Source organism: Aulonocara sp. 'chitande type north' Nkhata Bay, linkage group LG6 (genome assembly GCF_057382095.1).
Source record: "Aulonocara sp. 'chitande type north' Nkhata Bay isolate Kocher_YH1m ecotype deep benthic linkage group LG6, A_spYH_male_GT1.1, whole genome shotgun sequence".
Taxonomy (NCBI): Eukaryota; Metazoa; Chordata; class Actinopteri; order Cichliformes; family Cichlidae; genus Aulonocara; species Aulonocara sp. 'chitande type north' Nkhata Bay.
Window position 1 is genome coordinate 21049790 of NC_141349.1, and position 13326 is coordinate 21063115.

Sequence of the window (13326 nt, forward strand, 5' to 3'; positions counted from 1 at the left end):
ATTCCGGAATGCTGGTTAACCCTAAACTGCTTTTTTTTCTCTCTCTTTAACATTAGGCGGGGTAGTTTTTAAATTTTAAGCACAGGTGCAATTTTTTCCCCCAGACAGATAAATTAATTCTCTTTTTAAAGTAAAGCGTTCCACCTCACTTCCAAAAGAAAGCCTTTTTCTCCTTCTTTTTTGGACTCGCCAAAGTGACTTTTTCCCTTCCCGTTTCCTTTGCGTGATCGCAGTAAAAAAGGGTTAAGTGCTCAGTTAAAATACACAGTGTATAATTTTATAGCTTTTTCCCAACGGAGCTCCTGGTGCCGGTGTCCAGACGACAATGCGAGAGCAGCAGCGCAGCGCACAGATCAGTTTCATTCTTTGTCAGTTGTGAATAGGGGCGGAGGAAGCAAACTCATTAGAATCCTATAAAAAGAAAGTATCCGAGATCATAAAACAGCCGGCTACAGGACTAAGCGCTCACTCGCAGCCAGACTGAGGCACAGTGGAGACCTCTTGTCAAGTTTCTGTCTGACCCTCAGAGCATCGGCATTTTAACAGTTTAGGTTCATACAAAAAAAATAATTTTTTTTACTCGTGCACCTGGCTCCCCGTGTTTGTTTGTGTCGTTGCTTTTAAAAGAATCTTCAATGGCAGTCCTTTAAATTATTTGACCTTTTCAGGACCAGAAACTTGGCATCATCATCATCATCACCACTGTGTGTACTGCAGTCTGACAAGCGTGACGCATGGACACTGCCAGGGCGCACACGTCTCATTGAGAAACTTATTTTTCTTTTCTTTTCTACTAAATTATTTTTTTCCTTTTTCCATATATTTCAGTATTTTTTGAGGATGGTCGTCTCTGCTTGGAATAGATATTGTGTTGTAGTGTTTCTCGTCACTGCGCTCAGGACTGGGACATCCCAGGTATCAGAGGCGCGCCCGAAGGCGAATTCCATCAAACCCGGTCAGTTGGAAGAAATACCGACACCGGCAACCAACCGATCTGCAACAGTCACCAAGAAACACAACATCCAGGTAACTTCAGTTATTTCACTGTCTGAGAAAATATCAGCGGAGATGTCAGAGCACTTTTTGCCCTGTATTACTAAGAAGACAGTTTATGAAATGCAACAAAAACAATCGTAATAGCAAAAACTTTTCTTCCACGAGTTCCCCTTTTCCAATTTATGATTGCTGAGTGGGAAACATTTTCCTTTGCACAATTAAAGGGTAAAATAGTAATATACACCTTCAGAAAGCTGCGTCATGTGTGGATCGTTATTGGAAATTGGGAGGATTGGACCCCTCATAAATCCTAATTGCCTTTCAAACCTGACGCCACAGTCGGGTGCAGCACACTTCCACAGTAAATCATTAATGCCGTCAGAAAAGTGAGAAAAAGTTAACACTTGGGGTAATTTTCTGTCTGGATCCGCGTGTCATTAAAGCGGTCCAGGCGCTTGCTGGGATTATGAGATTCTGTGGGGCCACTCTTACCAACCACTTTATACCCATTCAAAGGGGTATCGATCCCCACTGTTTCAACAAAGTGCCGCATTTCTGTAGAGAGTGCTTGTGAGAGCAAATATGAGATTAAAAAAAACTGTGAACATCTAAACCTGTGGATTGGCCAGGAAAATTCACAATCCAACAAATAATAATTCCTGAGAGGTGGATGTTTAAATCAGCTTGGAAGGCAGGCGTGTATGTATAAAATAAGCATAGCAGATAGTGTGCGAGCAGTAGATGGCACTGCCACATCTCCAGGACACCCCTCCCCCCAGTGGTCTCACCTGCTTCGTTTGCATTTGGCCTGTACACCTTGCCTTTTTTTGATCGTCTTGCATATCAGTGAAATGCTTAGTTTTGAAAAAGGAGGCATCGAGCTGATACAGAAGAATTATGGAAAAGCTGCAGTGCCAGACCACAATTTTGAGCGCCTGCTTACTTTCATGCCTTTGCAATGGTTTGGAAGATTGGACCGAGGGAAAACAATATGTGTGTGCAGAAACCACCACACTGTTACAAAAGTATAATGTCATGGTGTGGTGGGTCCAAACCAGGATGGCTAATATCATTTATGAGGTTTTCCAGAGTGGTAAAGAAACAGCCGCAGCTCGGCCTTGGCGAAGACTTGTGGCTCGACGATAGTGAGTGAGCTGCACTGTCCTTCTGCCTCTCATCATGCAGTGGCTATCTGTAAATAGCTGTATTATATAGTGTAATAAATCAAAGTCTTATTTGTGTTTCAGTAAAAATGTCCTGCACAATTAATTTAGAAGAGAACAACAGGATGCAGTTTTTGCAAGTTTTTTGGGGTAAATCTGCAATATCTGTACCTTAGCTTGCACAATTACACACACACACACACACACACACACACACACACACACACACACACACACACACACACACACACACACACACACACACACACAAAATCTCCATTATTGAGGCTTTTGGCATCCTATATTTCCATCTTTGAGGTGCCTCTCTACTTTCATATGTCAGTTTAGCACTCGGGTGAAGATTGGGGAAAAGGGCATGTGTCGGCTCAAGTTTTCTTTTGGCGTCAGTTTTAGGAGGAGACTTTGGCGCTGTTGTGTTATGAATGCATTGTAATACTGCTGAGTTTGCCACAACTGGTGAGGATAGTTAGCAAATTAGTGTTTGTGAAAGTTATGTGAAAGACAATCTGAACAATTTACCACTGTATCCATTTTTATTTTAAAATGCAGTTTTTCTTTAGTACTTCAGTTCACTTTTACATAGTTTAATACAGCTGTTTGGGGATCTGAAACTCACTCAAGGTTAACAATTATTCTGAAAATTACCAGGAATCTCCCCAAACGTTGGTTTTACATCACTTTGTAGAAGATTACTGGAATACAATGAGTGGCTGTAGCAGGAAACCAGGGTGTAATTTAGTTTTGTACCCATCAGATGATGGATATAAGAAATGTTGGTCAAAGCTTTTGGGTTAAAGGAAGCATTTGATAACGTAATGTGCTTTGATTTCCTGTAGCTGCTGACAAAGGTTGATGATAAGGGTGACATTAATCACGCACAAACCAGGAAAGGCGTTAGGAATTCCTGCGTGTACAGACGGGGCAAACAGCTGAGTGTTTTCCTTTTGTCTCGTCCCTTACACGTCAGCCTGACTGGAGTAAAACCGACAAAGCCAAAACCTCCAAGACCTTGACAGCCAGTGTTCGTGGGTGGCACTCTGGGCTTCTTGGAAGGGAACCAACAGAAATGGATAGCACGGGCAGGCAGCGCGCACCACTGTAACCTCTGAACCCACAAGGGAACCAACACTCTGGCGGCATTCGTGCATAACGTGCCTGTAAAACGGCAGCCGGTCAGTCGGCCTTAACTAGTTGCTTTATTGAATTCACCAGAGGGTTTACTTTTAACAAGCAATCTCCTGAGACTCTCTCTATTAAAATGTAGCCTTTCTCCCCGAGCCAAAAATGATTGTTCAAGAATCCTAATGAGCTGAGAAAGAGAGAAAAGATGTGACTGCTTATGTGTGTTTTAGTCTTCAGTTCTGCAGGTTTTCCAGCATGTGGGTCCCTCGGGTACCATGAGGCCCTTGAGCCGGAACCATTAGGGTTCTTGTGTGGAGACCACCTTAACTGTAACTCGACTTGTTAATGAGAGAAGAGACCCTGTGCACCTCTTATTTCACAAGATTACACCTTTTAAAGCAGCATACCTCCCAGATTACTATCGAGCACTTTTTCGCTTTCCCCCGATAGCCTTTGAAGACACCGCTCGCGTACAGTGACTGTGAGCCTTGCTATGGGTGCAATGACTAAGATCAACTCAGAATGTATACTTAACTTAAGGAAGGCCTAGTTTTTAGAGACTCTGGATCCTACTGCTCAAAGGGATATGGTTATAAACACATGTGTTTTGAGTGATGAAAGAGGCCGAGTTGTGTCTGAGGACATGGTTTGTATGAGTGACTTGTGTGCAGTCTTCCCTATGTTATCTGATAGCGGCCGTCTGTGCTTTCAGGGCAAATGAAGTTTGTTTATTCAGTGACATCGTTTGTTTGACTCTTTAAGGCCGCTGCCACTCATTAACACCATTCACTGCCTCAGGTTATGAGCTGGAGCTCTGAAGGAGCACAAAAAGCAAAGAGGGCGGATGCCTAAGACAGTGCTTTAGCTTTGTTGCAACTTTTTTTTTTGTTCCAGGCAAAATAAGTGGAAGGAAATAACGCTAATTTCTTTAACTTAGTGTGTTTAAAAACTGTAAAAGATGCTAAAAATGATTTGGGTGGCAGAGGGATGTTATAGTCAATAGTTACATGAAAAAGAGAGACTTCACTAATGTCATGGTTCATAAAGGTGATCTTTGCCATTTGCAGCAGACTGCAGTTCTGCCTTATGTTTCATTAGTGTTTGCATTGGAGGTCAATATCACCGTTCCATTCAGCAGTGAGGTTTACAAGTGCTCCAAATGAAGCAATAAAATACATCATTTCTCCATGCCCTCATGTGCTATCTGATCTGATCTTAGAAAATGTTCAAAGTAGATGAAGAATTCAATTCACTTCTTTTTTTCTAATATACAGTTTTTGGCAAGTTTGAGCTTCATCGTCCAGATCACAAGAATAAAAACACAAGTCTGGGGGAACAATTGTAGCAATTTTATTAAAAAAAACAAAAACAAACAAAAAACAAACAAACCTGTCAGCTGATGTTGGCCCATTATTTTGTTGGCCCATCCAACCTCTTGTCTGTTATTCTCTCACATTACCTTTGAGGGTTTTTTTTTTTGCTTTTTTGTCAGTTGATCATAAAGAGCTGGAGTCTAAGGGCTTAAATTACCCTTCTGTTATGTTGTTCCACTGCTGCTTTCCAGCGTTCATACTGGTTCTTGGTTCTGCCTAGGTTCTAGACATAGAGGAGAGGAGACATTCTTGGTGTTATTTTTTTTTTATGCATTACCGGGCTCTTCCGTTGAATTATATCAGCACTTTGGAATGACTGTAGAGAGGTAAATAGGGGATCCAAAGACTGGCAGAGAGGGTTCAAAGCCCTGTATATCCTGCAGTAAATCCCTTGGAGATTGTTGCTCCCGCACATTTAAGGTTCCTCTTCAAAGCCGTAGAGCTTTACCAGCACGAGAGCAACACGAGACAGGGCCGGGGGCTTCCCTTATTGCCCTCCGTCTGTCTCTTCCTTTATCGTCTCACCAGCATACCATGAGAGGCTGCACAGTACAGAGTGCTCAACCCACTTCCTATGCAGGATCCAAGGCTCTTCTTTTATGTTGCTAGGCTGTCTAAGGAAAAATAAGGGAGCAACAGGGGAAAAAAAGCGATTTGAGATTAATAAGATGCATCCCAAAATGAAACCCTGTCCCTCAGATGTTGCAAAAGAGGCGTTTTAAAACATGACAAGATAAGGCAAGTTTATCAGCTGTGATTTAGGGGGCCGGCCTCGTGTCATTGGGTTTCAAAGGATTGTCTTGCAGTTTGAGACATGATGGAAGAGGTGAGCCCCATTCCCACAGTGCCCCGTGTACTGTGATCGATGCAAACCTGCTAGCTCAGAAAGACAGATAGGTTTGAATGCAGGTAGTATGAAGTACTGCTGCACGTCTGGATCCATTTGTCTTCTTTAGATAACCAGAATTTTTTTCTTGTCAGGAGAGAAAAAGAAAACTTGAACTTCTGTTCAGTCCACATTTCCAGCAAATTCTTTTCTTGAGAGTCCACGGCAATGTCCGTATTTCTTTAAAAGAGGAGCTAGCAGAGAAACTGAACTCCACAGTTGAGCGGGAAAGTTTATTTCTCATTATAACAGCAGTAGTTTGTAAAAACCTGGGAGGAACAGTTTGGGGTTGTTTGTTTTGAGGAATCAATGCCGACTTAATGTGCGTTAAATAGAGAGGTGAAGCCAGGAGGTTATTAGTTCGGCTTAGTACAAAGACTGGGAGCTGGGAAAAGTCCATACTGTGTTTATTAATGAGCTTCAGAAGTGCTGACAGGGCGGGTTCGTATCTTAACAATCGATGAGGTGAAATTTTCAGCGTTTCCTCCTGCTTACGCACAAATATGACCTCTCCACATCCTGACAGCAGTTCTTAACCTTGTAGTAATTAAGAAATTTTGGGAATCCATAAAGCACCAAGGATTTGTTGCTTTCATCAGCAATGTTAATCATTTGCATTATGGGAATCTGTCATAATGATAGATGAGCGTTCAGCTGAATATTTCAGCTCATTTTTCTACGGCTACATCATTGCATCCATGTGTTTCCAGTCTGAGAAAGTCAGCATGGCAAACGTCCAGCAAGTCTAATCTTGTTCACTTTCTGAAGCTAAAGCACATGAGTAACAACTTTTAATGTGCTGAAATATTGATATTGTCGATAGCTGATTTAAACATGTGGTGTACATCGACGTCTGGAACGGCGCCCGCTCTTTTGGGGATGGTAGACCTCTCTGTACTGACCTTCATACCCCCAAAAGGAGTTTGTTATATTTACTGCGGCTGTAATGATTTTACTCTGATTTAAACCTCTTTTATGTTCACTCACATGTTGACTCTTCCATGTTTGTCAGTGGTAAACCAAATAAATCAAATCTGTCAATGCAGTGCCAGGGAAATGTGGATGTTGTGTTGGCAGCGGAGCGCCACCAAAACATCGTGTGCTTATGTCAGTCTTCAGCGAACGTGATTAATAGTAGATTCCATTTGATCTTAGCTTTGGTGTTATGCGTGAATAGGTGTTCTGTTGTGCAAATATGTGGTCCACTTCATATCTTAGCTTATCCTCCAAATTAAACCGAATGGTTGGAAATAAAAGAATGATGTACAGAAACACAGTGACCTGAACTTTCTTTTTCGTGTGTGTGTGTGTGTGTGTGTGTGTGTGTGTGTGTGTGTGTGTGTGTGTGTGTGTGTGCGCGCGCGCGTCCCCTCAGATGTGGATGTGAGCCTTTCCTGCAGCTGTTTAAAATGTCCCCCTGCGTTGATGAGTTCGGCTCAAATTCGTGACATTATTCCATTTGTCAGCAAAGTTCTTTGATTTGTGTTACAATTTGCACCAAACTCCTTTGCTCCTGCTCCAAGTCTAATGACAATGGGACTTGCATGTGTATGGAATTATATCAAGACAGTGGTTCCAATAAAGAGAGTCTCATGTCGGTGTACACGCTTGTTATCAGAAGACTGAGCTTGGGTTTAATTGCACTTCTCACTGCTACGGATAGTTAGTTTTATGCCTTCTTTGTGTGGTCCCTTCATTAGGGAAAAGACGTAAAAGCTCTTGTGTACTTGGCTACATAATATTTCTCAGGCTTTTGGTGTAAAAACAAGAAATGCTAAAGCAAAAACAAAGGCAAATGAACTGTAAAGGAGCGTGATTGGCTACCGAAATGTAGCCCCATTAAGCCTGTGAACAGTTAGGGAATACTGAGAGAAACTGAAGTGGTTTGCCTTGGTTTGGTCATTTTAATAGCTGTATTGTTTGCCCACGGAAAAAAAAAAAAAAAGAAACATTCAGTAATAGACGAGTTAATCCCTACAGCATATTTTCCCCTTAAACTTGGTATAGAAGGACCGCAGCCTGTAGTAATTTCACCCAAAACAAACAATCTACAAACAACAAACTGAACAATATGTTTCACCACATACCCCCACTGGTATCTAGCCATTTACTTGGATACTCTTGGGTTAATTTGCTAAGGTTTTGGGTCTTTTGGGCCACCCAGTAATTACAAAGAAAGTGAGCGGAATTTAGCTTCGGCTTGCAAAACAATAACACATGTTTTTAAACTTACTTTTCAGAAATATGAATTTGCTGTATTTCAATCAAAATCCAGCTAGAATTCTTTATTCAGAAAGTTGAATTAACAACTGGAGGAACCAGAGAAATAAGCGACACAAAGTGGGTGGGTGACATGTTAAACTAATCTCAACTCTGAGGTGACTAGCAATGGGAAATGCTGCTGATTAGCTCATGAGAGGGTGGAAAATATGCAAGAGGCTTACCTACCAACCAGACACTGGCATGTACATTAGCAAGAAGCTGTAACACAGCGAATAAACACAACTCCTGGGCTTCAGTTCGCTCTTTCCTAGGTCCTGTATTTGGTCCAAACGAAACTTTGTTGAACAGCTTAAATCAATAATTTTGCAAAGTAATTGAAGACCCAGCTGCAGATTAGAAAGAACAGACCTACCACCTTTGCAGGGGTGGATCAGGTGTTCTTGTTATCAGGGGTCTCTGCAAAGACCCCTGGATGTAACGTGAAATTCATTTGGCTTGACTGTTTTAGCTTGCTGCAGCCGTGACTTTTGGAAAGGTATAGGAAAGGTATCGCAATACTTTGAGCAAAAAACTATCAGCTTTAACGCTTTTAAACAGTGATGCCATGTGCACCACAGCACTCTGTAGACATTCAGAGGGTGATGACATGTGGGAGACACAAAATCTTTACAAGAAAATATATGCCATGTTAAATTAAAAATAAAGGGTGGAGATAACAGATTAGTTTACCATCTCAAGATGTTCCAGTGGCCCAGTAAAAAGAGGTATAAAATGAGTTCGGATGCTGACAGGATCAGTGTTGCCAAGGGAACCGCATGCCCAATGGGTACTCTCTGACTCTGGCCTGATGTGCGCCTTTCTAAAGAAGAAAATAACGACCCTGCAGATGCAATTAAGGGAATTGTGTTTACACTGCAGCCATATGTGCATGTGCTTTATATTGCTTGATGTCACTTAGGCAAATACATCAAAGTCAAATAACAAAAGGCAGCATTTTCTGTTTATTTTTTCATAAAATGTGTTTTAAGAACTTGCGAGCACTTTTAATGTGCTTTTAACATAACTGAAGTAAGTGGGTATTTAACCTGCAACTGAACTGGCATCAGCATAGCTCAAACTGCACCAGGGAGCATTTCAATTAAACACGTCGCCTCACAAATGGAAGTTATGTGAGGCATGGTTTTTAGATCGGGCTGTCCACGGCAATCATTCAAAATTCTGCTGCCAGGAAGTCACGCAACATAACAGGTTCTTTCATAAACTGGGTAGACAGATATTTGGACATAACATCTTCTCTCTCTATCCAGGTGTACCCTTGCAGCAATGACAAGGAGTGCAGCGTGGGCAGCTACTGCCACAGCCCTCAACAGGCTCCTTCTCGTTGCCTCACCTGTCGCAGGAGGAAGAAGCGCTGTCATCGAGATGCTATGTGCTGCCCTGGCAACCGCTGCAGTAACTGTACGAATACACACACACACACACACACACACACACACACACACACACACACACACACACACACACACACACACACACGTGCATGATTGTAGCGCATTTCAGTTTCAATTACGTTATGACTGCAGGACACTATCGTGAAAATTCGATTTCTGGTTTTATTCAAATGTTCTTGAAAAAGCGGGTCTTAGTTATAGAGCCAATCTATTTAAATAATGTTGAACACATGCTTTCAGACAGAACCCTGAACTATAGCTGAACTGTATTCAATTGAGGCCCAGAGGTTAAGAATCAGTGGTCACATGTTTTAGTGTGAATAGCGTGAATGTGTGCAGAGGCTGCGCTGAAACTGCTCTTTGTTTAAAATCAACATAGCTCACTAACACATATAGGAGTTCTTTGCATTATGCACTGAAAGCATCCATTTAAGAGACCTTTCACAGAGGCTAATGTGCTCAGCTTTAACAGTCTGTGCCATGTTTTCCTGAAAAACTAAGCAGCATTGGCGTTTTCATTAACTATATATGTTTCTCCTGTTTTTACAGTCATTTGTGTCCCCATCTCTGAGAGCGTGATCTCGCCTCACATCTCACCATTAGATGAACATATCAAGCTCTCCTCCAAAGACCACGGCTGGAAGGGTGGGAAGAATGGAAAGGGACAGGCCAAGCATTCTCTAAAAGGTGAGATCTGACAGCAAAGCATGTCCAGTATGAACCGAGTGATATCAAGACATTATCTTTTATCATCATTACTTTCCCTCTAATGTTAGATTTGCTCTGTCCCTTTCCTATCCTGGTCTGGCTGAATTGTTTTCTTGTCAACTTTAAGAAACCCCTAAAGTACTCATGGGTATTGCAGTGCACCAAAATATGCCCCTCATTTCCCCTCTGCCCATGTGTCTGTGTCTCAATCTAAGCGTGGAGATCCCAGAAGGAAAGAAAAAACACAATGCCTTTGCTGTTTCTGCACTTACTTAAATCCATACAAACAGTCTCATTGATAGGACACCTTCCATGATACACCAGTTTTATCCACAAAATGCAACTTTGGCATAATTAAGGCAAATAACTCACAGAGACCTGTTCTTAGCAGTCATGTCACCTGATTTAAGCCAAGTAATGGACTATCAATATAGTAATCTGTTTAATAAGACACTTAAATTACTACACTATAAATACGCCCTCAAGGCTCCAATGCTAAAATGATCGTGGAAATAAGAGCACTACTTAAATCTGCCATAAATGAGGCCATTTGGTTTTACTTGTACTTGACTCACCCGCTCTCCTTACACATTATTACATTATAATAGGCTGGTGCAGGTTGCCACTTGAATAAACTCAACCCAGAAACTCAGTGATGTTAAACCAGTGGAAAACAGTCTGACTTAGCAGTCCATCACACTGATGGAATAATGGAATAACTAGTCAGCAAAGTGGGGTTTGTTAGGGAAACAGGATGACTGGATTGGATGATAATGCGGCTTCTGGTAAGCTGTGTCACAGGCCTGCAAGTAAAAGTGTTTCAATTCTAGTGATTGTTGATTTATAAAGATTCAGTCAGGCAAGTGTGTTAGATATATACAGAGTCATGTGAAAAAATTAGGACAGCCTATGAAAGAGCGTTTAAAAAAAGCATATTTAGACATATGGAAATTATTATTATATAGAATCAGTCAGCTGTTGATATCTTTTGTTTAATTAGCAAAACATGGCTGCTTTTCGCTGTTGACCTGCAATTTAAAAACAGTATTAAACATTAATATGTGAACATGCTTTTTTTTTGGTTTATGTTTTTCCAAGTGCAAATATGCCAGTTTAATGCAAAGTTTGCATTTTATTGTTTGTCGGTTTATCACTGGTCATATATTTTTATTGCTTTCTTCCTCTAGGTCACGAGGGTGACCCATGCTTGCGTTCTTCCGATTGCTCGGACGGCTACTGCTGCGCCCGCCATTTCTGGACAAAAATCTGCAAACCGGTGCTGAGGCAGGGAGAAGTGTGCACCAAGCAGAGGAAGAAAGGCACTCACGGCTTGGAACTCTTCCAGCGCTGTGACTGTGCCAAGGGCCTCTCCTGCAAGGTGTGGAAAGACGCCACCTCTTCGTCCAAGTCCAGACTCCACATGTGCCAGAAGATCTGAAGCAGAAGGCAGCTGTTGTCGGCTTAAAGGCCTCCGTCTCCATGTGTGAGGGGATTTTTTTTTTTAAGGATGGGTTGTGGCGGTACTGAAAAGAAGGAAAAGACAGAGACTGACAAGAGACAGAACAGATGCGGCTTCAGGCTCGCTATTCTGCAAACGGAGGGCAAATGGGAATACTTTAATGTGTTCTCTGTGAGTGGTCCATCCCTGCACCCCACATAACAACCACGCACCCTCACACACACGCACACACACAAACACACACAAACACACTCACGGTTTTGAGAGATTAGTGAGCTTATAGGATGCTATCCCCCCCAAAGAAAAACCAACATTTTACACATTCTTGTGAATATCAGGGAACCGCAGAGTTTGTCAGCTGATGCTGTGATAGGTGTGGACTTTTTGTAGATAGCAGCAACAGTCATAGCAGTCTTTCCTTAAACCTCCAGCTTATGATATTCGAAGCCGAAGGACTATTAACACAAAAGCCATATTTTTACTGAATAGTACATGCTCTACCAAACTCTGAAGTCAGTTAGCTTTAAATAATGTCGCATGTGACACTCATAGGATCAGAATTTTGGCATGTTATACTGTCTGTTTGCCAACTTTAGTACTTATTTTAAGATCGAACCCAGCTTTTGCTACGCAAAGCATTTACAACCAGCAACAATGTCCAAAGAACAAATATACATTCCCTGATGTGTGTGTGTGCCTCTTACACCAAAGACAGAAAGAACATTTGCTTTGGAATGATGAGTTTCGTCTGGGGCAATCGCTTGTCACCCTATTTTTAGCCACAAGAAGAGAGATAAAGTATTGTATTCATTGTGGGAATCTTGTTTGATGTAGGATACAGCTGTAATCTATTGTGATACAACTGTGCGTGTTAAAACTGTTTGCACTGAGGTAGTCCTTTGCTGCAGACTTGGTGGTTTCAATACCGGAATGGTTCTGCTTTTCAAATCATACAAACGGGATTCAGGGATATGTTGGAATCGCAATTTTTCCCTTTAGAAAGCAAAATGCTCCACAAATCTGATGTTTTTAAAGAGAACTGCAGTTAAAACGAATGGCTTGTTGATGGCACACAGCCCTCTTTAGTTTTCTGCTTTTAAAATACGACTGGATACTTTCTTTTGATGAAATATTGAGTTTTATGGTGTAATGGATGTGAAGCAATGCTTTTTCTCCCCTGGTGTCAGTGCTTTAAATAACCACTCATTACCTACAAATCAATATAACATTTGCCTCCTTTCGCTTTAAGACATTTTTTAGAGCATCAAGTACATATATTTTGTAACCATTAAAATACCAATAAGCTCTAATATTGTAAATAGACTGGAAGCAAAGCAAATGTATTTAAGAACCAATGTATATCATGTACATATAATAACAAAGGAATCCTAAAAGTTATAGCAAAATGATCTAGGTGAGAAGAGTAATGTCAGAAGAAACAAGCACAGTTGGATAGACTGAAATCGATTAAAGTTGTGGGTGTAGATAAGGGGTAAAGGCTTAGATAGCATGGACTGATATCACAAACTGAATGCATCAAAAGGATGGTTCCTAAAATAGGGAGCATCAAAATCCAAAATGTGTTGTGTAAATTGTGTGTAAATGGTTTCAAGATTTGCATCCAACGAAATGTTTCTGTGAATTCACTGCATTGATCTGTTTCATGTATTTACAAAGATGAATTAATAAAAGAATGTATTTTGTATTCCTAGTACACGGGCCTTGTTTTTGCTTATCGTGTTGCTTCTTATGCTGAATTCTTACAATGACAACAGGAAATTAAACACCGTATAATGCATTTTGATAGCTAAAAAAAACCCCTTTCCCTGAGGGGTTGGGACAGCCAACGGATATTTGATCTGGCAAAGATGCTGAATGCACTTCCTGACATGACCCTCAAATTTATTCAGGCTTTGCCCCTGAA

The 13326-nt window shown here is 41.3% G+C and overlaps 1 protein-coding gene across 2 annotated transcripts; it reads left to right on the top strand.

Moving 5' to 3' along the window:
- The first annotated feature begins 458 nt into the window (after nt 1-458).
- dkk2 (dickkopf WNT signaling pathway inhibitor 2) lies at nt 459-13083 on the top strand. Of its 2 annotated transcripts, XM_086297573.1 has the most exons (5): nt 459-704; nt 829-1026; nt 9092-9242; nt 9785-9922; nt 11131-13083. In XM_086297573.1, the coding sequence occupies exons 2-5, from the start codon at nt 841-843 to the stop codon at nt 11379-11381; spliced, it is 726 nt and encodes a 241-aa protein (XP_086153699.1). In that variant the 5' UTR covers nt 459-704; nt 829-840; the 3' UTR covers nt 11382-13083. The 2 variants fall into 2 exon arrangements, with proteins under 2 accessions (XP_086153699.1, XP_086153698.1); XM_086297572.1 differs by having other exon boundaries at nt 459-1026.
- Nucleotides 13084-13326: the final 243 nt, after the last annotated feature.

Excerpts from the sequence above, each read along its gene's own strand:
- dkk2 (XM_086297572.1), top strand. The coding sequence starts at position 841 with ATGGTCGTCTCTGCTTGGAATAGATATTGTGTTGTAGTGTTTCTCGTC. Across the intron at positions 1,027-9,091 it reads CCAAGAAACACAACATCCAG|GTGTACCCTTGCAGCAATGA; the intron begins GTAACTTCAGTT and ends CTCTCTATCCAG. Across the intron at positions 9,923-11,130 it reads GGCCAAGCATTCTCTAAAAG|GTCACGAGGGTGACCCATGC; the intron begins GTGAGATCTGAC and ends TTCTTCCTCTAG.